The 26,690-nt window shown below is 42.7% G+C and overlaps 2 protein-coding genes across 3 annotated transcripts in view; both read left to right on the top strand.

Annotated features, from left to right (window-relative positions):
- LOC109866082 (unconventional myosin-XV) overlaps positions 1-15,940 on the top strand; it is a 21,390-nt gene extending 5,450 nt beyond the window's left edge. The window contains exons 7-27 of the mRNA XM_031799993.1: positions 2,352-2,458; positions 2,566-2,625; positions 2,725-2,800; positions 3,908-4,026; positions 4,262-4,380; positions 4,531-4,672; positions 5,707-5,818; positions 5,898-6,189; positions 6,652-6,788; positions 7,088-7,164; positions 7,283-7,359; positions 7,465-7,595; positions 7,936-8,030; positions 8,105-8,182; positions 8,269-8,365; positions 11,126-11,274; positions 11,404-11,528; positions 14,051-14,184; positions 14,354-14,487; positions 14,713-14,853; positions 15,157-15,940. Coding sequence (XP_031655853.1) covers positions 2,352-2,458; positions 2,566-2,625; positions 2,725-2,800; positions 3,908-4,026; positions 4,262-4,380; positions 4,531-4,672; positions 5,707-5,818; positions 5,898-6,189; positions 6,652-6,788; positions 7,088-7,164; positions 7,283-7,359; positions 7,465-7,595; positions 7,936-8,030; positions 8,105-8,182; positions 8,269-8,365; positions 11,126-11,274; positions 11,404-11,528; positions 14,051-14,184; positions 14,354-14,487; positions 14,713-14,853; positions 15,157-15,243 — 2,489 coding nt within the window. The 3' untranslated portion in view covers positions 15,244-15,940. The remainder of the gene's footprint in view (positions 1-2,351; positions 2,459-2,565; positions 2,626-2,724; positions 2,801-3,907; positions 4,027-4,261; positions 4,381-4,530; positions 4,673-5,706; positions 5,819-5,897; positions 6,190-6,651; positions 6,789-7,087; positions 7,165-7,282; positions 7,360-7,464; positions 7,596-7,935; positions 8,031-8,104; positions 8,183-8,268; positions 8,366-11,125; positions 11,275-11,403; positions 11,529-14,050; positions 14,185-14,353; positions 14,488-14,712; positions 14,854-15,156) is intronic.
- A 9,058-nt stretch (positions 15,941-24,998) lies between these two features.
- LOC109865341 (transmembrane protein 94) overlaps positions 24,999-26,690 on the top strand; it is a 33,560-nt gene continuing 31,868 nt past the window's right edge. For both annotated transcript variants that reach the window (XM_020453429.2, XM_020453430.2), the window contains exons 1-3: positions 24,999-25,156; positions 25,585-25,646; positions 25,998-26,350. In XM_020453429.2, the coding sequence (XP_020309018.1) occupies positions 26,327-26,350 (24 nt within the window). In that variant the 5' untranslated portion in view covers positions 24,999-25,156; positions 25,585-25,646; positions 25,998-26,326. The remainder of the gene's footprint in view (positions 25,157-25,584; positions 25,647-25,997; positions 26,351-26,690) is intronic.

Here is a 26,690-nt window from a genome sequence, read left to right on the forward strand (position 1 = left end):
TATATGGGTATGTGACCAATAACATCTGATAAATATGGGTATGTGACCAATAACATCTGATATATATGGGTATGGGACCAATAACATCTGATATATATGGGTATGGGACCAATAACATCTGATATATATGGGTATGGGACCAATAACATCTGATATATATGGGTATGTGACCAATAACATTCTGATAATATGGGTATGTGACCAATAACATCGGATAAATATGGGTATGTGACCAATAACATCTGATATATATGGGTATGGGACCAATAACATCTGATATATATGGGTATGTGACCAATAACATCTGATATATATGGGTATGTGACCAATAACATCTGATATATATGGGTATGTGACCAATAACATCTGATATATATGGGTATGTGACCAATAACATCTGATATATATGGGTATGTGACCAATACATCTGATATATATGGGTATGGGACCAATAACATCTGATATATATGGGTATGTGACCAATAACATCTGATATATATGGGTATGTGACCAATAACATCTGATATATATGGGTATGTGACCAATAACATCTGATATATATGGGTATGTGACCAATAACATCTGATATATATGGTGATGTGACCAATAACATCTGATAAATATGGGTATGTGATCAATAACATCTGATATATATGGGTATGTGACCAATAAATCATGATATATATGGGTATGGGACCAATAACATCTGATATATATGGGTATGGGACCAATAACATCTGATATATATGGGTATGGGACCAATAACATCTGATATATATGGGTATGTGACCAATAACATCTGATAAATATGGGTATGTGACCAATAACATCTGATATATATGGGTATTGGACCAATAACATCTGATATATATGGGTATGTGACCAATAACATCTGATATATATGGGTATGTGACCAATAACATCTGATATATATGGGTATGGGACCAATAACATCTGATATATATGGGTATGTGACCAATAACATCTGATATATATGGGTATGGGACCAATAACATCTGATATATATGGGTTATGTGACCAATAACATCTGATATATATGGGTATGTGACCAATAACATCTGATATATATGGGTATGGGACCAATAACATCTGATATATATGGGTATGTGACCAATAACATCTGATATATATGGGTATGTGACCAATAACATCTGATATATATGGGTATGTGACCAATAACATCTGATATATATGGGTATGTGACCAATAACATCTGAGATATATGGGTATGTGACCAATAACATCTGATATATATGGGTATGTGACCAATAACATCCTGATATATATGGGTATGGACCAATAACATCTGATATATATGGGTATGTGACCAATAACATCTGATATATATGGGTATGTGGACCAATAACATCTGATATATATGGGTATGGGACCAATAACATCTGAGATATATGGGTATGTGACCAATAACATCTGATATATATGGGTATGTGACCAATAACATCTGATATATATGGGTATGTGACCCAATAACATCTGATATATATGGGTATGGGACCATAACATCTGATATATATGGGTATGGGACCAATAACATCTGATTATATATGGGTATGTGACCAATAACATCTGATATATATGGGTATGTGACCAATAACATCTGATATATATGGGTATGTGACCAATAACATCTGATATATATGGGTATGTGACCAATAACATCTGATATATATGGGTATGTGACCAATAACATCTGATATATATGGGTATGTGACCAATAACATCTGATATATATGGGTATGGGACCAATAACATCTGATATATATGGGTATGTGACCAATAACATCTGATATATATGGGTATGTGACCAATAACATCTGATATATATGGGGTATGGGACCAATAACATCTGATATATATGGGTATGGGACCAATAACATCTGATATATGGTAGGGACCAATAACATCTGATATATATGGGTATGGGACCAATAACATCTGATATATATGGGTATGTGACCAATAACATCTGATATATATGGGTATGTGACCAATAACATCTGATATATATGGGTATGTGACCAATAACATCTGATATATATGGGTATGTGACCAATAACATCTGATATATATGGGTATGTGACCAATAACCTTTGATTTGCTTTATTTGCTTTAATCCTTCCATTGTTCCGTCTAGGGTGTATGTTAAATTGAGGGAGAAGGGACTGGTCACAATTTAAGACTTGTACATAGATAAGCTCTCTTCTTGATATGTCTGGCAGCTGTGTTATTCCTTTGTTTGTACTAAATTGCAAAATATATACAAAATATACAACAACAAAGAAACAACTGATTTGATTTGTCCTGCATAGATCTGCTGTCTGGGGAGGAGAGTGTTCGCTCCCAGCTCCACAGGTTCTCTGCCAGCGTCTACTTCTCCTACTCGGCTATGCCTGGCAAACTGTTCCTACGCAAAGAGGTGAGCTGGAACTGCAGGCAAGAACATCTGTATTGTTCTGTATTGTTCTACAATGTGTTTGCATTCTACTGTATGTGAATCACAATAATTTCCTTGTGTGTGTTCAGGTGTTTTACCCCAGAGAGAAGTTCAACCACCCTTACATCCTCAATCTCCTCTGTGAGCAGGTCAGTGTTGATTATTTCCCTGTGACCCTTTTTATTCACTACCTCCTACATATCACACCTTATATTAATATAAATCTGGGTTTTTGTTTCCCTTTCCAGATCATGAGAGACACGTACTGTGACACCTGTGTGAGGATCTCCAGAGAGGAGAGGAGGAAAATGAAGGACCTACTGGGTGAGTCTCGTTGTTTATTTACCAGTGGAGTCTCGTTGTTTATTTTACCAGGTGAGTCTAGATGTTTATTTTACCAAGTTAGTCTAGATGTTTATTTTACCAGGTGAGTCTAGATGTTTATTTACCAGTGGAGTCTCGTTGTTTATTTCACCAAATTAGTCTAGTTCTAGTTCTCTCTCTATTCTCTCTCTATTCTCTCTCTATTCGCCCTCCTTTCTTCGCTCTCTATTCTCTCTCTATTCTCTCTCTATTCTCTCTTTACTCTCCCTCTATTCTCCCTCCTTCTCTTTCTATTCTCCGTCCTTCTCTCTCTAATCTCTCTACTCTCCCTCTCTTCTCCCTCCTTCTCTCTCTATTCTCTCTCTACTCTCCCTCTGCTCTCCCTCCTTCTCTCTCTACTCTCTCTCTATTCTCTCTCTACTCTCCCTCTCCTCTCCCTCCTTCTCTCTCTATTCTCTCTCTAATCTCTCTCTATTCTCTCTCTATTCTCTCTCTACTCTCCCTCTCCTCTCCCTCCTTCTCTCTCTATTCTCTCTCTACTCTCTCTCTATTCTCTCTCTATTCTCTCTCTACTCTCCCTCTCCTCTCCCTCCTTCTCTCTCTATTCTCCCTCCTTCTCTCTCTATTCTCTCTCTAATCTCTCTCTATTCTCTCTCTATTCTCCCTCCTTTCTTCTCTCTCTGTTCTCTCTCTATTCTCTCTCTACTCTCTCTCTATTCTCTCTCTACTCTCCCTCTCCTCTCCCTCCTTCTCTCTCTATTCTCTCTCTAATCTCTCTCTGTTCTCTCTCTATTCTCTCTCTATTCTCTCTCTACTCTCCCTCTCCTCTCCCTCTTTCTCTCTCTATTCTCCCTCCTTCTCTCTCTATTCTCTCTCTCCTCTCCCTCCTTCTCTTTCTATTCTCCGTCCTTCTCTCTCTATTCTCTCTCTACTCTCCCTCTCCTCTCCCTCCTTCTCTCTCTATTCTCCCTCCTTCTCTCTCTATTCTCTCTCTACTCTCCCTCTCTTCTCCCTCCTTCTCTCTCTATTCTCCCTCCTTCTCTCTCTATTCTCCCTCCTTCTCTCTCCATTCTCTGTCATTTTCTCTCTATTCTCCCTCTATTCCAGCCAGTTTCAATGTGGGTACAAGTGTCAGTTTGCTCCAGGATGACACCATGAAGAAGAGGATAGTGATGGCTGCCAGAGACAACTGGGAAAACTACTTCACAAGACTGTTCCCTGTCAAAGTGAGTTAGTCCCCCCACTCTCTCTCTCTCTCTCTCTTTCTCTCCTGTGTGTGAGAGACTGGAGTGTGTATAAACCTGTGTGTGTGTGTGTGTGTGTGTGTGTGTGTGTGTGTGTGTGTGTGTGTGTGTGTGTGTGTGTGTGTGTGTGTGTGTGTGTGTGTGTGTGTGTGTGTGTGTGTGTGTGTGTGTGTGTGTGTGTGTGTGTGTGTGCGTGTGTGTGCGTGCGTGTGTGTAGGGTGATACCAGCGGGGACACCCAGGTATTGGGTGTGTCTCATCGTGGGCTTCGTCTGCTGAAGGTGGCCAGAGCATCAGGCATCAACCCCAAACACCTGATCTTGCTACGCAGCTACAGGTACTCCCATCCTTCAATCACAACCAAATGGAAAAGACGTATGAACTATGAATGTATGTATGATTAAGTGAGAGTATACATCTAGTATGTGATGTCGGTGTATGTTCTCCCTGTATGTGTACAGTAAGTGCTGTGGTTTTCTCTGTGTAGCTACGCGGAGCTGCTGTCGGTGAAGCTGCGGTCTGCAGACATGGTAGAATTCAGTCTGAAAGAAGAACAGCTGCAGCTGCAGAGCAACAGAGCAGCTCAGATCACTGCCGTGGTCAGGCTGTTCCACCAAGAACTCGTCGAGGTAACCACCATCATCTTCCACATCTCATATCATTCAAATAGTTGTTTATATACACGTTACATGGCCAAAAGGATGTGGACACCTGCTCGTCGAACATCTCATTTAAAAAATCATGGACATTAATATGGAGTTGGTCCCTGGATGTTGGAACATTGCTGCAGGGACTTGCTTCCATTCAGGCACAAGAACATTAGTGAGGTCGGGCACTGATGTTGGGCGAATTGGCCTGGCTCGTAGTCGGCGTTCCAATGTAAATCAGAAGTGTTCGATGGGGTTGAGGTCAGGGCTCTGTGCAGGCCAGTCAAGTTCTTTCACACCGATCTCGACAAACCATTTCTGTATGGACCTCGCTTTGTGCACGGAGGCATTGTCATTCTGAAACAGGAAACTGTTACTACAATGTAGGAAGCACAGAATCGTTTCTAATGTCATTTTATGCTGTAGTGTTAAGATTTCCCTTCACTGGAACTAAGGAGCCTAGCCCAAACCATTATTCCTCCTCCACCAAACTTTACAGTTGGCACTGTGCATTCAGGCAGGTAGCATTCTCCTGGCATCCTCCAAACCCAGACTTGTCCGTCGAACTGCCTGGTGTAAAGCAATCCATCACTCCAGAGAACGTGTTTCCACTGCTCCAGAGTCCAATGGCAGCGAGCTTTATACCACTCTAGCTAATGCTTGGCATTGTGAATGGTGATCTTAGGCTTGTGTGCAGCTGCTTGGCCATGGAAACCCATTTCATGAAGCTTGTGACGAACAGTTCTTGTGCTGCTCGTTGCTTCCAGAGACAGTTTGGAACTTGGTAGTGAGTGTTGCAACCGAGGACAGACAATGTTTGTCTATGTTTGTCTATGGAGATTGCATGGCTGTGTGTTCGATTTTATACACCTGTCAGCAACGGTTGTGGCTGAAATAGCCGAATCCACAAATTTGAAGGGGTGTCCACATACTTGTGTATATATAGTGTACATTTCCTGGTACATCTTACTGTATTGAATCTTTGTTGTGTGTAACCTCCTACCAAACCTACTCAGGGCTCGGATCATGTGATCGCCCTGAAGAGCTTTGAGACGGTCGACAAGAGCCTGCTCAACTTCCGCAAGGGTGGCATCATCAAACTGCTGCCCATAGATGGCCTCAAACCAGGTGAGGTCATCACAGTGACCTTTGACCTCTGTCTCTCTCTCTGTGATAGTCCTAACCCTGCTCTCTCCCTCTCTCTCAGGTTGGTGTTTCGGTTCCATTGGGGGGCGCTCGGGTCTCTTCCCCACGGACATCACTCAGCCGTCTGCCCCTCCTGACTACCACCATGTCCACCTTGACCGCCGCGACGAGAGGAGGAAGAGCATGAGAGCTCCAACCCCCAGACCCACCTCCCACAACGGCTCAGCACAGCCCAGCCGAGATGGCTCCGTCCTGGGGTCGGCTCGGTCGGTTCAGGGTAGTGAGATGAATGACGTACAGACGTTCCTGATGACAGAGTTTGCCATGAAATACTTCAGAGATGCTGACACGAGGTAAGAGGGGTCATTTTAATTGAACCTTTATTTAACTAGGTAAGTCAGTTAATAACCTATTCTTATTTACAATGACGGCCTACACCAGCCAAACCCAGACAACACTGGGCCAGTTGTGCGCCGCCCTATGGGACACACAATCACGGCCGGTTGTGATACTGCCTGAAATCGAACCAGGGTCTCTAGCACTGAGATGCAGTGCCTTAGACCTGCTGCGCCACTCGGGAGCCCAATTACAACCCTGGTAATAGGGTTGTACAATGTACAGTGTGTAATCCTATGTTTAGTGTTACAGCTGTCTGCCATAACTACACAATCACCTCTTTTTTCTCTCTTTAATCATCACCCCTCCTTCCTCTTCCTCCTCCTCTTCCTCCTCCTCTTTCTCCTCCTCTTTCTCTTCCTCTTTCTCTTCCTCTTTCTCTTCCTCTTAATCCTCCTCCCTTTGTCTCTCTATCACAGCATGGAGGGTAGAGATCTCCTTGATGGAGGTCGAAACTTCTCAGAGATGGTTCAGTACACAGAGGTTCCCGTTCGGGAATCTCTCATCCTGTACTCTGATCCTGATCTTAATAACCTGGCTGTCCAGGCCTTCATGAGTGAGTCCACACACACACACGCACACACACACACACACACACACACACACACACACACACACATACACGCACACATACACACACATACACACACATACACACGCGCACACACACACACACATACGCACACACACACACACGCACACGCACACACATACGCACACACACACGCACACACACACACGCACACACACACACACACGCACACACACACACATACGCACACACACACACACACACACACACACCTGCACTACATTGCGTATCAATTTTCCGCATTGATAATACTCTCTCTGAAGGTGTGATGCAGTTCATGGGAGACCAGCCTCTGGGGAATCACAGGTCTGAGGAAGACTGTGTCAGCCATGTCTTGATGGTGAGACATACATATATCTCACACACACACTATCGCTCACCGTACACTCCTAATGAGGATACGACTGCTTGACTGAAAACATGGGAGTAATATCTGTCCATCGTGTTTGTGTGTTCAGCTGGGGAAGGAGAAGGAGTTCCTGAGAGATGAGATCTACTGCCAGGTCATTAAACAGACGACTAACAACACTCACAGGTGAGAGGCTGGCAGTCTGTGTATAAACCTTTACCTGTGAATAGTGTACAGAGGGTCAAGTCCTTACGTATGTGTGTGTGTGTGTTTTGTGTGTGTGGTATACAGGCAGAGCTGTACCCGAGGTTGGCGTTTATTGAACCTGGTAACAGGGTTCTTCCCCTGTTCTGGCACTCTCAATCCCTACGTCACACAACTCTTACAAAACATCAGCCAAGACCCCTCACACCCTTACCAAGGTACACACACACAGCCCTGCTCCCCCCTCACACACTGGCGATGCCCCCAAAGATATCCCTTTAAAAGTCTGCAGCTGTCTGCTACCCCAGCGCTCTTCTGTAGCCAATGCAGATGTGTGTGTGTGTGTGTGTTTATGTGTGTGTGTGTGTGTGTGTGTGTGTGTGTGTGTGTGTGTGTGTGTGTGTGTGTGTGTGTGTGTGTGTGTGTGTGTGTTTATGTGTGTGTGTGTGTGTGTGTGTGTGTGTGTGTGTGTGTGTGTGTGTGTGTGTGTGTGTGTGTGTGTTTATGTGTGTGTGTGTGTGTGTGTGTGTGTGTGTGTGTGTTTCCTCTCCATCTCAGAGCTGTCTCAATACTGTAAGGAGAACCTGTTCCGGTCTCTGATCCACGGAGGTCGCAGACACGTCCCCTCTCAAGTAGAGATGGAAGCCATACTGGTGAGACATGAGGATAATATTTTATTTTGTGCCGATCAGTTCCGTCATCACTTGGTGTGTGTTGTTCTCTGTAGGCTGGCAGAAGCTCTCGCCGGTTCCCCATCAAGCTGCCGGGTGGAGTAGACTTCCCCTGTAAGATACGCAGCTTTAGCGTGAGTCAAGACTCCTTCTCTCCTTTCCCCTGCCTCCCTTTCATTATCATCATGAAGAAAAATAAAGATTGACTCTGTGTACCCAGGTGGCTCAGGAGGTGGTGGAAGAGCTGTGTACAGAGATGGGCATCCAGGACCTGTCAGAAGTCAATGAGTTCTCTATCCATGCCAGCCGGGACCAGGGTAGGAGGACAAACAGACATCATATAGCTAACATGCTATAGATTATATACTGTTTGTCACGATCGTCTAATGAATTAACGAACCAAGGCGCAGCGTACGTAGAGTTCCACATGTTTATTCATTGAAACTCACAAAAACAATAAAGAGCAACGAAACGTGACGTTCTGTTGAGCTCATAGGCATCAACACAAAAACAAGATCCCACAAAAACCCAGTGGGAAAGGCTGCATAAATATGATCCCCAATCAGAGACCACGATAGACAGCTGCCTCTGATTGGGAACCATACCAGGCCAATATAGAAATACAAAAACTAGAGTACCCACCCTAGTCATACCCCGACCTAACCAAATTAAAGAATACAAGGCTCTCTAAGGTCAGGGCGTGACAGTCCTCCTCCCCCCCCCCCCCCCCACACACACACACACACACACTTAGGTGTGGACTCCGGCCGCAAAACCTGACTCTATAGGGGAGGGTCCGGGTGGGCATCAACACAAAAACAAGATCCCACAAAACACAGTGGGGAAATGGCTGCCTAAATATGATCTCCAATCAGAGACAACGATAGACAGCTGCCACCGATCGGGTACTCAAAAACTTGAGTACCCACCCTAATAAAAGGCTCTCTAAGGTCAGGGCGTGACAATATAACCCAAATGACTACCCCAAACTGTTCACCTGCAACTGACAAAATATTGTTAGACATTAATTTTGTGACCGCAAAAGGCTTCCCTTACAGTTAAAAAACCCCACATGATTTCACATGTGAAATTTACAATGTGATCACATAACCTATCACATTCTAATTCATTCTGATTCTAATTGTCACATGATGCCCCCCCAAAACAGAAATGAGTCATTAGGATGTCACGAATTACATTGTATGTTTATTTATACAGTAATTATTATTCAACATGTCCTCACCTGGGATTTGAACTCACAACCTCTTGGTTCACAGCATTTCGATCTTCCTGTTACGCCTCCATGACTCTGTCAATAACTGACTTCACCTGTATTCCTACACTTTGGACTCTGCAAAGTAAATCTCAGCTTTGTTAAAAATACAATTAAACACTAAAGACGGTTATATTCATAGTGATTCAGTAGTAACATTATAACAGAATAAATCCTCCAACATTAGTCAGATTAACAGCTGTCAGATGGTATTATTTTGCTAAGTGCAGAGATGTATTATAGGTAATGACTGTGTAGGGGTGTTTTATAGGTAATGACTGTGTAGGGATGTTTTATAGGTAATGACTGTGTAGGGGTGTTTTATAGGTAATGACTGTGTAGGGGTGTTTTATAGGTAATGACTGTGTAGGGATGTTTTATAGGTAATGACTGTGTAGGGATGTTTTATAGGTAATGACTGTGTAGGGATGTTTTATAGGTAATGACTGTGTAGAGATGTTTTATAGGTAATGACTGTGTAGAGATGTTTTATAGGTAATGACTGTGTAGAGATGTTTTATAGGTAATGACTGTGTAGGGATGTTTTATAGGTAATGACTGTGTAGGGATGTTTTATAGGTAATGACTGTGTAGGGGTGTTTTATAGGTAATGACTGTGTAGGGATGTTTTATAGGTAATGATTGTGTAGGGATGTTTTATAGGTAATGACTGTGTAGGGATGTTTTATGGATAATGACTGTGTAGGGGTGTTTTATAGGTAATGACTGTGTAGGGATGTTTTATAGGTAATGACTGTGTAGGGATGTTTTATAGGTAATGACTGTGTAGGGATGTTTTATAGGTAATGACTGTGTAGGGATGTTTTATAGGTAATGACTGTGTAGGGATGTTTTATAGGTAATGACTGTGTAGGGATGTTTTATAGGTAATGACTGTGTAGGGATGGGATGTTTTATAGGTAATGACTGTGTAGGGATGTTTTATAGGTAATGACTGTGTAGGGATGTTTTATAGGTAATGACTGTGTAGGGATGTTTTATAGGTAATGACTGTGTAGGGATGTTTTATAGGTAATGACTGTGTAGGGATGTTTTATAGGTAATGACTGTGTAGGGATGTTTTATAGGTAATGACTGTGTAGGGATGTTTTATAGGTAATGACTGTGTAGGGATGTTTTATAGGTAATGACTGTGTAGGGATGTTTTATAGGTAATGACTGTGTAGGGATGTTTTATAGGTAATGACTGTGTAGAGATGTTTTATAGGACATGACTGTGTAGGGATGTTTTATAGGACATGACTGTGTAGGGATGTTTTATAGGTAATGACTGTGTAGAGATGTTTTATAGGACATGACTGTGTAGGGATGTTTTATAGGACATGACTGTGTAGGGATGTTTTATAGGTAATGACTGTGTAGAGATGTTTTATAGGAAATGACTGTGTAGGGATGTTTTATAGGTAATGACTGTGTAGGGATGTTTTATAGGTAATGACTGTGTAGGGGTGTTTTATAGGTAATGACTGTGTAGGGATGTTTTATAGGTAATGACTGTGTAGGGGTGTTTTATAGGTAATGACTGTGTAGGGATGTTTTATAGGTAATGACTGTGTAGGGGTGTTTTATAGGTAATGACTGTGTAGGGGTGTTTTATAGGTAATGACTGTGTAGGGGTGTTTTATAGGTAATGACTGTGTAGGGGTGTATTATAGGTAATGAATGTGTAGAGATGTATTATAGGTAAAATTTTGTGGCGCAGCAGAAAGATCTCTCTTCTTCTCTCTTCATCCTGCCTTATCACAACCTCCTTCCTGCCTCTCTTCTTCCCCTCCTCCATCAGAGGGGATGACGCGGCCAATCCACCCTGATGAGTATCTGTTTGACTTCCTTTTGGATGACGGCTCCATTTTCCTGTCCTTCCACCGCGTCATGTGGACACACCCCCTTCACTTCGACAATGACCTGTACCTGGAGTTCCACTTCCAACAGGTACCATAGTAACGACCCCGAGTTCTGTTATTACCATAGAAAACACCTCCAGTTATGTCAGGCCCTGGTGACAACCCTTCTGTCCCTGTAGTTCAATGAACTCCTTCTGTCCCTGTCTGTTGCCTGCAGGTCCTGGGTGATTACCTGGATGGCAAACTGCTGCTGCCAAGCGGTGGTGCCAATGTTGTCCAGCAGATGGCAGAGCTGGCTGTCCTGCAGCATCTGGCACAGGGTCTTACTCAAGAGCCCTCTGTGTGAGTACTAGTCTTAACCTTTAGCCTTTAGCTCAGTGCTACTCACTATTTTTTGTATGGGGGCCACTTTGGGTTGAGACAATCATTCAGAGAGCCGCACAGATCTTTAAGTTATTATACTTTTTCTTCCAATATTATCGAATTATCCAATTTGAGAACATTTTGAGAGCAATAGAGCACCTGTAATTGATTGAATGTACAGCACATCACAAATATATACATACACACATCACATAGGCTACATCACATGTATAAGACCCATATTAAGGGTTACCTCAGTCGTTGGATGAGAGAAAATGTCCCAGCTGCTCCTTGACTGAATACATTCATAAATGTATAGTCTGTTGTTGTTATCCTTGTGAGGCAATTCAGGTGTGCATTGGTCATCCTGTTTCTCTGTTTTTGTTTCACAATATTCATTGTTGAAAATGTTGCTTCACATGATTAAGTCCTGACAAAAAAAATGGTTGTCACCTTTTGCACACACTGCTTCAGAAGTAAATACTCTGTGTCTGACACAAGGCTCCAGAAATGGGTAACACCTGATCCTAGTTCACCTTGCAATGTGTCATTTTCCCTGCAGCTCCACTATCTCTCTATTCCAGCACGGTCAGGACAGAGGGCTGTGATGACTGGGGTCAGAGATGACACTATCTCACTCTCTATTCCAGTACGGTCAGGACAGAGGGCTGTGATGACTGGGGTCAGAGATGACACTATCTCACTCTCTATTCCAGTACGGTCAGGACAGAGGGTTGTGATGACTGGGGTCAGAGATGACACTATTTCACTCTCTATTCCAGCACGGTCAGGACAGAGGGTTGTGATGACTGGGGTCAGAGATGACACTATCTCACTCTCTATTCCAGCACGGTCAGAACAGAGGGCTGTGATGACTGGGGTCAGAGATGACACTGGCACATGAAAGAGGTTCTCAATGAAGTTTAAAAACTCCTTGTACTCCATGATATCCTTGAATCTTGACTCAAACTCAAACTCTTTCAACACACGCACAAATGCATCAAAGTTAACATGTTGCATTATGTCTGGGTTGGATGTGGTGACTGCTCTGAGTTTTGGGAAATGAACAATCTGTCTGTCAGGTATGAACAGTGTGGTGATTTTATTTTGAAATGCTGTGACCACATGCAGCATTTTGCCCAGAGTTTTAGCTTTCCCTTGGAGCTGGAGATTCACCGTGTTCAGGTGGTAGGTGATGTAAGCTAAAACAGCTTTAATATCCACTGTGGATCATCCAGCTCTGGCTCCTCTCTCCCCTTGCTCGCTGTATTCTGTCTGGTATTCCTCCAGCAACTTGCAGAACCGCTGGTGATTCAGTGCCCTCACAATTATCATGTGCATCACGCGCACAACTTCCTGGATCAAATTCAGTCACAGTCTTTGAGTTTAACCACAAGTGCTTCCTGATGAATGATACAATGAAACGTAACACATTCGGGAATATCCTCTCTCTTTCTCATCAGGCCTGTGAGTCCCTTCTCCTTCCCTCGCATGTTTGGGGCGCCATCAATGCACACAGATGCCCGATTGGACCAGTCAATATTATTATCAGCAAAAAATGTAACAAAGGCTTTCAGAATATCAGCATACAATATTTTAGCTAAGGCCAAAAAACATTATTTGACAATCTCCGCGTCTGTGAAGGCCTTCTTGTTTCTCGCGAGTATCCAAGCAATCTCATGTTGCCTCTGTCGTCCTCTCTGCAACAGTGCTAGATCTGTCCATCATTTGTTGTTGTCCTTTGAGATGTCCTTTGTGTTGTATTATTTTGATGTTTCTGAGGTTGCTTTGTGGCGGACATGTTGTGTCAAAGTGGGCATGGTGTGACTGGAAATGTCGCTCAAAATTTTCTTGTTGAAAACAATTAACTTCTGGCAAATAAGACAAAGTGAGCTAGTCCCATCATGCAGTACAAAAAAAAGACTTCTGTCCACTTCTCTTGGAACTTTGTGTTCTTCTTGACTCGTATCCTTCTCTTAGGCACCGGAGCCACGTTAGCTACGTTAGCCACGTTAGCTACATTAGCTAGCTGCGTTTCCCCACCGCCATCTTCCTGATTTTCCTGGTTCTCCGGTGGTTATTCGTTCATAGCGGTCACATTGTTCTCCAGCTCTTCCCCCTCATTGTCATTGTCAATAGATTTACTTTTCTTTTTTTTACAATAAATCGATCCATGTCGACCAGACTGCAAAATTAGCTAGTAGCAAACTGATATGTGTCAGTTGCTGTAGCTGAGCAGTTGTGTTCTATTTCGGAAAACGTTCTATTTCTGTTCAACAGCTGCGCTTTACTGGCATCTATCTGCCATCCAGGGAACAATTTTCCCCATCCAGGGAAAATCGGAAAATCACAGCGAGCCTCACAATGAGTAACACTGCCTTAGCCCCTACACTCATCAGCCCACACTGAGCCATACGGTTGTTTTCAAACCGGACATAAGTGATTGTTCTCTCTGTCCTGTGTTAGGAGTGATAGAGTTCTCTCTCTTCTGTCCCTGTCAGGCCTGAACTGAAGGAGTACCTCCCCCGACAGGAAGGGGGCAGCACCAACCTGGAGCAGATCCACTCTATCTCCCTCAGAGAGAGAACCACCATGCTGTCCCTCAGCCCCCACGACGCCAAAGCACGCTTACTCGGTGAGGCACCAACACACACACACAGCACACACACACTTTTATTTTGGCCTTGGTTGTGTAAAGCACTTTGTGATAAATGTATTTGCAAATATATTTAGATTCACTATATCTACAGTATAATGCTGTATGAGTATAATTATATTGATTGATTTGCTGCCTCTATCCCCAGAGTGCCTGAGCTCCCTACCTCTGTTCGGCTCTAATATCTTCCTGGCTCAGAAGGTCAGCCATCGCAGCTGCCCCTCGCCCTGCCTGGTGGCTGTCAACCAAGAGGAAGTGTTGTTCTGCCATCCCAAAACACAGGTAATGAATTTACACCCCAGAAACACTGTTTGTGGAGGGTGTGTGGAGGGACACCTCAAACGTACATAATGTAGGCATAGTGTTTCGGGAATTATGAGTGAACTGATTGATCATGATGGATTTTATGGATCTGTGGCTTTGAAAGATGTCTGCAATTATTAATGTTTTAATCATTTCTAGTTCGCATCTACAAATGCTTTCTAATAATTTTCCTGTGTTATTCAGGAGCGGGCGTTTGTGATCCCGTTGGTGGAAGTGCAGTCATTGAGCTTGGTCAAATCCAAGCAAGACAAGAAGGTGCCAGGAGTGGAGATCAAATACGGCAACCCAGGACGCCCAAAAACCATCACCGTCCACCTCAAGCAGGTGAAGTACAACTCAGTACACAGTAGGCTATGACAGTGCGGTGGTCACCAACCCCCAGTCCCGTGTAGAGATACATGGAGTGCAGAATTTAGTTGGAGCTTTCCAGGACAATAGGTTGGTGACCACTGGTGTATGGGTTAGTTGTGTAAGCCGTGAGGTTAGACAGTAGAAGGGACTTGGGCACTAAGGGCAGCGCACGTTAGAGATGCAACCTGAACGCTACTCAATAGTGTGTGTGTGTGTGTGTGTGTGTGTGTGTGTGTGTGTGTGTGTGTGTGTGTGTGTGTGTTCTCTGCCCTACAGGCCAAGGAGTTGTGCCACATCATTGCTGTCATTATGGAGAAGCTGGTACAACCACCCATCAATAGTTCTGTCTCTAGCCGCAACTAGTAGATGCACGCACACACACGCACACACAGACGCACACACACACACACACACACACACACACTCTTAGAGAGGGAGCCTGCTGATACCCTCAGCCTAGATGTCTCAGGATCAGCCTATTGATTAATGGGCCTGCACTGATGATTATCAAAACAGATCAATGCCTTCATATTTTTATCTACATCATTTAGTTATAAAAAAATCGACATATTACAGCTACTACCAATGAATGTCCACATTTTTTAATTCCTTTGTACGTGATTATATAACCAATGTATCAATGTGAAGATTTATTTGCAATAAATGTTTGTGTAATTTAAGGCCAGGCACCACACCCTCACAGGGTAATTTTTTTGCAATTCACTTTTACCAGTTGAATGCAGACACAATTATATTTTTTTGTATTACAATTATTCTGAAATATTTGGTTTAAATATGCAAATGACGCAATATCTAATTAAATGGCCACATATTTGCATATCATGCAAATCTAATTTTCTGGACACTGGATAAAGTCAGTCTAAATATTTTGGTTTAATTTTGTTAAGACCCTCCATGACCGGACTTGTCCAGAGCAGATTGTGGATAAATACTTGTTATCTTTCTGTCTGTGAATTAGTAGACACGCACATAAAATTCATTTTTGGCATATTTTTCCAATTAAAAATGTTATCTAGAATAAAAAATGTACAACATACAATATATGTACAAAAGTTTATGGACACCCCTTCAAATGGCTATTTCAGCCACACCCATTGCTGACAGGTGTATAAAATCGAGCACACCGCCATGCAATCTCCATAGACAAACATTGTCAGTAGAATGGATCAGTGACTTTCAATGTGGCACGGTCATAGGATGCCACCTTTCCAACAAGTCAGTTGGTAAAATGTCTGCACTGCTAGAGCTGCCCTGGTCAACTGTACTTTTATTGTGAAGTGGAAACATCTAGGAGCAAAATTGTCTCATCCACGAAGTGGTAGGCCACACAAGCCCACAGAATGGGACTGCCAAGTGCTGAATAACGTAGTGATTCAAAATTGCCTGTCCTCAGTTGCAACACTCACTACAGAGTTCCAAACTGCCTCTTGAAGCAACAAGCAGCACAAGTACTGTTCGCCACAAGCTTCATGAAATGGGTTTCCATGGCCGAGCAGCTGCACACAAGCCTAAGATCACCATGCGCAATGCCAAGCGTCGGCTGGAGTGGTGTAAAGCTCAGCGCCATTGGACTCTGGAGCAGTGGAAACGCGTTCTCTGGAGTGATGAATCACGCTTCACCATCTGGCAGTCCGCCGGACAAATCTGGGTCGGCGGATTCCAGGAGAACGCTACCTGCCTGAATGCATAGTGCCAACTGTAAAGTTTGATGGAGGAATAATGGTCTGGGGCTGTTTATCATGGTTCGGGCTACGCCCCTTAGTTCCAGTGAAGGAAAATCTTTCAATGAAAACACTACAGCATACAATGACATTCTAGACGATTCTGTGCCTCCAACTTTGTGGCAACAGTTTGGGGAAGGCCCTTTCCTGTTTCAGCATGACAATTCCCCCATGCACAAAGCGAGGTCCATACAGAAATGGTTTGTTGAGATCGGTGTGGAAGATCATTTGGAATGCCGACTGCGAGCCAGGCCTAATCGCCCAACGTCAGTGCCCAACCTCACTAATACTTTTGTGCTGAATGGAAGCAAGTCCTCTCAGCAATGTTCCAACATCTAGTGGAAATACTTCCCAGAAGAGTGGAGGCTGTTGAAGGAGCAAAGGGGGGACCAACTCCATATGAATTCCCATGATTTTGAAATGAGATGTTCAACAAGTCCACATACTTTTGGTCATGTAGTGATTCAACAATTCCTTCAGGGGAAGTCTTGAGAATATATCTAAGGATAACCACACAATATGTTGTAAATGCAGATGCTTCTGAAGCTGAGAAAAAGTAGTTGTGGGAGGAGGTATTTTCGGGAAGAGGCAGTTTAAGAACACTGAATTTGGAGGCCAAATGCCTTTTTATACCCAATTACCATCTCTTCAAAGTAGGTTACTGAATATAGTCCAGTTTGTAACACTATCTATGCAATGGTCTTTTAAATTATTGGTAATTTAATGTAGTGAGTTTTGAAATGATTCATATATGTCCATTTTAAAGTGGCACTATAGTATAGTATAGTATAGTATAGTGTAGTATAGTATAGTATAGTATAGTATACTATAGTGCCACTATAGTATAACTATGAAAAAGCTTGATGAATAAGGTATTGTTGTTTAAATTCTATGTGAACATGTATTGCTAATAGAAAAGCTATGTTAGAAAGAGATACTGTTTTCCAGCTGTGTTCAGTTTGATAGGCCTATAAAACCACAAACTGACCTGTCCCATTTTTAAATAACTACAGTATGGAAACAACTTCTAGCCCAGAAGCCTACAGTAGGCCTGGCAATCCTGGAATCTTTGTAGGCTACTGGTACTGGTAGGTTCTAATTTCTGGTACAATAATCCAGGCCAGTGGAGGCTGCTGAGGGGAGGACGACTCATAAGAATGGCTGGAATGGAGTGAATGGAATGGCATCAAAACGGGGCAGCAGGGTAGTCTAGTGGTTAGTGGATAGTAACCGGAAGGTTGCAAGTTCAAACCCTCGAGCTGACAAGGTACAAATCTGTCGTTCTGCCCCTGAACAGGCAGTTAACCCATTGTTCCTAGGTCGTCATTGAAAATAAGAATTTGTTCTTTACTGACTTGCCTGGTTAAATAAAAGTAAAATAAATATTTTTTAAAATGTGTTTGATGTATTTGATACTATTCTACTTATTCCGCTCTAGCCATTACAACGAGCCCGTCCTCCTAAATGAAGGTGCCACCAACCTCCTGTGTTCCAGACGGACTCCGAGAAAAATCAAGCTAGATTTATTCACCACACTGAGTGTTGCAGCTGCAAAAGACAATCTACAGGTCACACAAGCACATAGATGTATACCTTTCTGACAAAACCCCACTTCTGACTAGACCCCCCTACCGTATGTCTAGGATGAACAACCAGTCTCTGTTGCTGAGCAGAAACTGAGTCGGTTCCTCTTGGTGTTCTCGTGTCCCAGAGTCCAGAGCCTTCGCACTCCTCCGGGCCTTTCCCAGGTCTTCTTATCGCTGCGCTCCCGAGTGGCGCAGCGGTCTAAGGCACTGCATCTCAATGCTAGAGGCGTCACTACAGGCACCCTGGTTTGAATCCAGGCTTTATCACAACCGGCCTTGATTGAGAGTCTGATAGGGCGGCGCACAATTAGCCCAGCGTTGTTAGGGTTTGTCTGGGGTAGGCTGTCATTATTAATAAGACTTTGTTCTTAACTGACTTGTCTAATTAAATAAAGGGTACATAAAATCAATAAAAAATCTGTCACTACTTTCAATCTCTAAGAATGTATTTAAAAAAAAAAAAACTGCATATTCATTCTAAGAGTATAAAAAACTGTAAAGTTATAAAACAGTGATTATGGTCTATCAGAGCTAACCCCAAGACACATGGCTCCTATTCAACCCTCACATGCTGACCACACAGCACGCGCGCGACCATATACCCATGTGGGTGGTTGAAAGATGAACTGAGGTCCACAGTCCAGTCCAGTTAGAGGTGGTAATGCACTTTGAAGTTGGTTGCCAACCGCCATATGAAGTCCAAAGGAGAAGAAGAAGACCCTAAGGAGGGGAGATTACTAGAAACTAACTTGGTTTACCCTTTTATCTGTGGTTTAATAGTCGGAGTAGAGGACCTTGTGCATTTCAGGTGACAAAACAACCTAATGTTTACATCCCAGGAAAAAATATCTAGCAACAGCAAGCTAGCTAGTTAAATTGACATACATGTTTAATGCTTTTTGACCTGTCCCCAAATTAATATAGTTGGTTCAGAGTTCGTTTTGATATTTCAACCTGTGTGTCCTGATCGGGTCTAGTTTGGGTGGACAAAATCAACAGGTGCTCGAGCGGTCTTATGTTATGTTATGGAATCATTTTTGCACTCAGAGACAGGCCCCCTTTATCTCAGCACAAACACAATGCACATAGATCATCCCATCTAACCCATAACATGATAATTACTACTGCTAGGCTAATTATACAATTATAAACAGATTACAACAGGCTCAAGTCAAATGGTCTCAAAATAAACCAAAGTTCATTAGTCACATGCACAGGAAACAATGAAATGCTCTCCTCTACAGTTCATTGGTCACAGTGTAAACGGTACAATGAAACGCTCTCCTCAACAGGGCACTACACTCTTTCATTACATTTGAGTAATTTAGCAGATGCTCTTACATTTTTGTACCCAGTGGGAATAGAACCCATAACCCTGGTGTTGCAAACACCATACCCTATCAACTGAGCCACACGGGATCCAGAAATCCTCTCACACAAAAAAAGTTAGTTTTGTTTGTTTTATTGACGGGCTCATTATTAGTGGGCTCATTATTAGTGGGCTCATTATTAGTGGGCTCATTATTAGTGGGCTCATTATTAGTGGGCTCATTATTAGTGGGCTCATTATTTACTGCCACAACAGGTCTGGTTTGTGGCAGAGAAGCTGTGTCTCCTCAAGCTGTCCAAAGTTCACACACCTTACACAGTATTCACAATTTGCTACCTTAATATTAAATCTAAGGGTTTCAGTTTGATTCCATCCCTCCCTATAGATCTACTTGACATTTTGAAAGTGAAATAAAATTACAGAACATTTTCCAAATGAATAAAAGAATAAGATGACTTGATGTCATCACACCTCAGAGTTAAAAACTTCTTAGATGAGCGGTTCTGGTTCTGACTGACATTGGTGTACAAAGCGCTCTGAACCCTGTAGTGTCCCGTGCCTTATAATGCCAAAAAGCCTAATCGGTCTGCTCAATTAAATTAAATTCAAGGGGATTTATTAGCATTGGAAACATTGCCAAAGCAAGTGAAATGGATAAACAAAAGTGAAATAAACAATAAAAAGTCTACAGTAAATATTACACTCATACAAGTTCAAGTACAAAAGGGAAAATAAAAAACATAAATATGGGTTTTATTTACAATGGTGTTTGTTCTTCACTGGTTGCCCTTTTCTTGTGGCAAACAGGTCACAAATTCTGCTGCTGTGATGGCACACTGTGGTATTTCACCCAGTAAATATGGGAGTTTATCAAAATTGGATATGTTTTTAAATCATTTTGGGGTCTGTGTAATCTGAGGGAAATATGTATCTAATATGGTCATACATTTGACAGAAGGTTAGGCAGTGCAGCTCAGTTTCCACCTCAGTTTGTGGACTGTCTGCACATAGCCGGTCTTCTCGAGAGCAAGGTCTGCCTTTGGCGGCCTCTCTCAATAGCAAGGCTATGCTCACTGAGTCTGTACATAGCCAAAGCTTTCCTTAAGTTTGTCAGTCACAGTGGTCAGGTATTCTGCCACTGTGTACTCTCTGTTTAGGCCCTAAACTTTAGGGAATCACCTCAGCATTATACTTTTTTTTGCACTTTTGTAGCTTCAAAATGACTATATTGCCATAATGAGTGAGATAAGTGATACAGTACCACTTGACATCCAGTTCTTATACATTGTAGTAATAACCTTTGTAGTAACCTTGTGATTACTACAATAGCAACATTGTTGTTACCTAGGACTTTGTAAACTCATTTATAATTCCATAATAATGCAGTGTTTACAAAAGTGGAATAAGGAACAGTCACTATACCTCTTGTACAGTAGTTACAAAAACTCAGCTCATTGCGTCGCAATTAAAATACCATTACCAGAGTATGACTGTACGTAACGACATGCAAATAAAATGTTGATCCAAAAGTAATTACAGTTTTATTACACGGGAAAATCAAATCAAATCTTATTGGTCACATGTGTTTAACAGATGTTATTGGTCATGTGTTTAACAGATGTTATTGGTCACATACACGTGTTCAGCAGATGTTATTGGTCACATACACGTGTTCAGCAGATGTTATTGGTCACATACACGTGTTCAGCAGATGTTATTGGTCACATACACGTGTTCAGCAGATGTTATTGGTCACATACACGTGTTCAGCAGATGTTATTGGTCACATACACGTGTTTAACAGATGGTATTGGTCACATACACGTGTTCAGCAGATGTTATTGGTCACATACACGTGTTCAGCAGATGTTATTGGTCACATACACGTGTTCAGCAGATGTTATTGGTCACATACACGTGTTTAACAGATGGTATTGGTCACATACACGTGTTTAACAGATGTTATTGGTCACATACATGTGTTTAACAGATGGTATTGGTCACATACACGTGTTTAGCAGATGGTATTGGTCACATACATGTGTTTAGCAGATGTTATTGCGGGTGTAGCAAAATGCTTGTGCTTCTAGTTCAGACAGTGCAGCAATATCTAACAGGTCGTATCTAACAGGTCGTATCTAACAGGTCGTATCTAACAGGTCGTATCTAACAGGTCGTATCTAACAGGTCGTATCTAACAGGTCGTATCTAACAGGTCGTATCTAACAGGTCGTATCTAACAGGTCGTATCTAACAGGTCGTATCTAACAGGTCGTATCTAACAGGTCGTATCTAACAGGTCGTATCTAACAGGTCGTATCTAACAGGTCGTATCTAACAGGTCGTATCTAACAGGTAATATCTAACAGGTAATATCTAACAGGTAATATCTAACAGGTAATATCTAACAGGTAATATCTAACAAGTAATATCTAACAATTTCACAACAACTACCTAATACACACAAATCTAAGTAAAGGAATATAATAAGAATATATAAATATATGGACGAGCAATGTCAGAGGGGCATAAACCAGTAAATACATGAGATGAGTAATGCAGATATGTAAACATTATTAAAGTGGCATCATAAAGTAACTAGTGATCCATTTATTAAAGCGGGCCAATGATTTGGGTCTGTATGTGGGCAGAAGCCCCTCTGATGACTGTTTATCAGTCTGAGATAGAAGCTGTACCTGTACTGACCTCGCCTTCTGGATGATGGCAGGGTGAACAGGCGGTGGCTCGCTCGGGTGGTTGTTGTCCTTGATAATCTTTTTGGCCTTCCCATGACATCGGCTGCTGTAGGTGTCCTGGAGGGCAGGTAGTTTTCCCCCTGTGATACGCTGTGCAGACCGCACCACCCTCTGGAGAGCCCTGCGGTTGTGGGTGTGCAGTTGCCGTATCAGGTGGTGATACAGCCAGACAGGATGCTCTTAATTGTGCATCTATAAAAGTTTGAGGGTTTTAGGTGACAAGCCAAATTTCTTCAGCCTCCTGAGGTTGAAGAGGTGCGGTTGCACCTTCTTCACCACACTGTCTGTGTGGGTGGACCATTTCAGTTTGTCAGTGATATGGACGCCGAGGAACTTTAAAAAAACAATGTTCTACCTTCTCCAATGGTGTCCCATCGATGTGGATGGGAGGGTGCTCCCTCTGCTGTTTCTTGAACAGTTTAATGTTAGGTGTTACTGAGGCGGCAGGTAGCCGATAGTTTATTCTCCGGCGCACAAAAACACACGGTCAACCCAACACACAGGGTGAATAATCCAACAACGGATCAAAATAGACCGGAGAATAAAACACAAGTACTACACCAAATTACATGAATACAAAAACAATCCCGCACAAAACAAGGGCGGGACAACCTACTATATATAAGGGCGTTAATTAAACTAAAATACACACAGGTGAAACTAATAAGACAAAACCAACAGACAAACGAAAAAGGGATCGGTAGTGGCTAGTAGGACGGTGACGACGACCGCCGAGCACCGCCCGAACAGGCAGGAGAGCCAACTTCGGCGGAAGTCGTGACAATAACAAATGAAACGATGACAGTCCAGCCATTGTGGTTTCATCTCGCTGTGATATTCTCAGCTGGATTTTGAGCTCTCAACATGTAAAAAAATGCTACAGAATTAAAAGAAGACGACTTTTCCATGGTCACAGACGGACAAAATCACTTTGTGCTTTATGCTGCTGTTGTAATCAGTCGGCACACATTTGAATGGTATCTGCGACGCTCATTGGACGTTTTAGGAGAAAATCTCAGCATTTATCATTATTTTTACCAGAAAGGTCAATTCCAGACCGTTCTTAAACAATGCCACAATACCAGTTATTGTTTATGGCCATGTCATGAAAAATAATTACATTTGGGTATGTCTATTGAGGTGGAAATTAAAATGTTGCCCTACCATTGGTGGAAGCACTTTTGGCAGCCATTACAGCTGTGAATCATTGTGAATAAGCAAAGTTTCACCAGCCATATCAGGAATATGCAAAATTATGCATTTTGCATCATCATGATGTGGCTGGTCTGTGGCAGCATGGGAAGCGCCATTGGGGTTCTCTACATTTTAAAGTAGTACAATGTATTCTTCTTCTTTGGCTGATTGTGCCCAACTCATAGCAATCCCCACCCAGTTGACTACTTTAAAATGGTGGAAGCCCTCAATGGCAATGTCCATGCTAAAATTATGAGGCTTCTATCTCCATGACAACAGACACAACTCTGATATAAAGTTGTTGTTTTTTCAACGTGCATCCATTTTTATATCAGTGCATTGGTAACAACCTAACCATGAAGAAACTTCTATTCAATCAACAACAACAAATTGCCTCATGTAGAAAATTAACAATTCAATGTTGACCAAATTCGACACGCTCTGATGGACCACCCTTCAAGAGAATCCTTACTTCGTGAGCTTATTTTCATGGACCGCCTCTTCCTCTCTGGTAAAGCCAACTACGCAGTAACCTACTCACCTTTGAAAAAGATTACAGAGAGATTGAAAATCCAGAAAAGAGACGTTAAATTCTACAACCACCTAAAAGGAAGCGATTCCCAAACCTTCAATAACAAAGCCATCACCTACAGAGAGATGAACCTGGAGAAGAATCCCCTAAGCAAGCTGGTCCTGGGGCTCTGTTCACAAACACAAACACACCCCACAGAACCCCAGGACAGCAACACAAATCATGAGAAAAAAATAGATAATTACTTGACACATTGGAAAGAATTAACAAAAAAACAGAGCAAACTAGAATGCTATTTGGCCCTAAACAGAGAGTACACAGTGGCAGAATACCTGACCACTGTGACTGACCCAAATTTAAGGAAAGCTTTGACTATGTACTGATACAGTGAGCATAGGCTTGCTATTGAGAAAGGCCCCCATACTCTAGAAGACAGGCTATGTGCACACTGCCCACAAAGAATTTGAAGACAAACCCAATTTTGATACTCCCATATCTACTGGGTGAAATACCACAGTGTGCCATCACAGCAACAAGATTTGTGACCTGTTGCCACAAGAAAAGGGCAACCAGTGAAGAACAAACACCATTGTAAATACAACCCATGTTTATTTATTTCCCATTTTGTACTTTAACTATTTGCACATCGTTACAACACTGTATATGGACATAATATGACATTTTTAATGTCTTTATTCTTTTGGAATTTCTGTGAGTGTAATGTTTACTGTTCATTTTTATTGTTTATTTCACTTTTTTTTATTATCTATTTCACTTGCTTTGGCAATGTTAACATGTGTTTCCCATGTAAATAAAGCCCCTTGAATTGAAATTGAATTGAGGATAAGTAAAACTAAAACGGTCGATTCGTGTCTAGACTGTAAAAATAGGACTTCCACCAGCCGCCCCTCCTACACACGTCAATCAAAACCCTCATCAACAAACGAGAGAATATTCCACCTATGGCAAGCCCTCCAGGAATCCCAACCTATCACAACCGTACTTCACCGCTTCCAACAAGAAATGCCACTCCTTCACGAACATGGCGTTTCACTAGTGGACTGTACACGGGCTTTTCGAGATCAAATTGAGGTTTAAACGTTGTGACGAGAGACAGACCTCGTTGCAACCTGAACGTGAGTATGACAGATATATTTGGCGCATTGACAGTGGTGTCATTCGCTCTGTAAATTTATTAGCGCGAGATTGCCAGTTATCGCAGGCGTCTCTTGACATCGATAAGAAAACGAACCTTGACGTTGCAAATGGCAACGCTAGCTAGCTTAGCTCGCATTAGCTAGCTGGCGATGAATCGGAAACAGTGCTTTAGCTGGCAACATTAACACGTGTTTTTGTCACACAGCATTGATAGTGGGAAGTTTTAGCTAGGTGCATTGCATTCTTGTTTTTCCATGGCAGAATCTGCAGACACTACCATTGATCCCGGTTATCTAGATGGCATGTGAAACCATAAGCTCCGTATGCACACTAAAACCGGAAGTCACTATAAAAGCATCATGACATGTGGGCTGTCGTTCATCGCCTCTCTCTCTCTCTCCCATAGAAGACACCGTAAGTACAGGTCAAATCAGTGCAAGGAAATCCAAGGATAAGCATACGCAGAAAGTGAGTACATTAAATCTATTGTACATCTGTCAGCAACGAATAGTTCTGCTTCTGACGTAGGCTCTTGTTGTGAATGGGCTGGCTATATAAGTTCATGACGTCTTTCCGTATGTGCACAGTAGTTTGCACCAGTTGCTTATTGGACCGCATTCTTACACCATGTATACATGTAGAGTACATGTATATGGATCATACACGTTGGGTTTGGTTCCTGTACATGTTCAGCTGAAACTGTCAGAAAGACATCCGTCTCTACCTCTTTCCCACGGACCTATAGCTAGGGTATGAAATCACTGCTATATACCAATACCGTAATCATTTATCTTTCCCTTTTACTGATCTCTTCCCCAGCCACATTCGTGACTACAGTAACTAGCCTCCTCAAAAACTACATCTCCCAGCGTACCCTGCAGTGAGTCCATGTGGGCATGCGTGGTCATCCCCTCAGACTGGCAGAGCAGGCTGACATAGCGGGGCCAGTGGGTGGCATTGTCCTCCAGCCGACGTTGGGGATCGAGGGGACAGCCGACGTTGGGGATCGAGGGGACAGCCGACGTTGGGGATCGAGGGGACAGCCGACGTTGGGGATCGAGGGGACATTCGGAGGGTGAAGGCGCTGCCTATGCTCGTCTGGTGTGTGTGTGAGACTCGGAGCATGGTGAGAGGCTGCGCTGGTTGTCATGGAGCTACAGGATAAGAAGCAGGTGAGTTTCCTAGCGCCCAGCGACGTCAGCTAGCTCCCTGAAGTGGGCTGTTTGTGAAACAGAGATTCCTTGGTGTGTGCGCGCTGACTGATCCCCACAGTCCGCTCTTCCAGGTTTTTTTTTAAAGTTGGCCAATAAATGTAGGCTATTCATGACAGACATTGAAACCGTCTTTGGTCTGGTGTCTCAAAAGAGGAGCTGGACTGTCAGCTCGTTATCATGAGTCTGTACTTTTAAAGCAGTGAGCTGAAGGTTGACAAGTGTCAGCAACCACACCATCCGCTCCTTCTCAGCCTCCTCCCTTTCTGTCACCCCACTCTGCTGTGGAGTATTTTTCTCC

Source organism: Oncorhynchus kisutch, linkage group LG20, assembly GCF_002021735.2.
Source record: "Oncorhynchus kisutch isolate 150728-3 linkage group LG20, Okis_V2, whole genome shotgun sequence".
Classification (NCBI taxonomy): domain Eukaryota; kingdom Metazoa; phylum Chordata; class Actinopteri; order Salmoniformes; family Salmonidae; genus Oncorhynchus; species Oncorhynchus kisutch.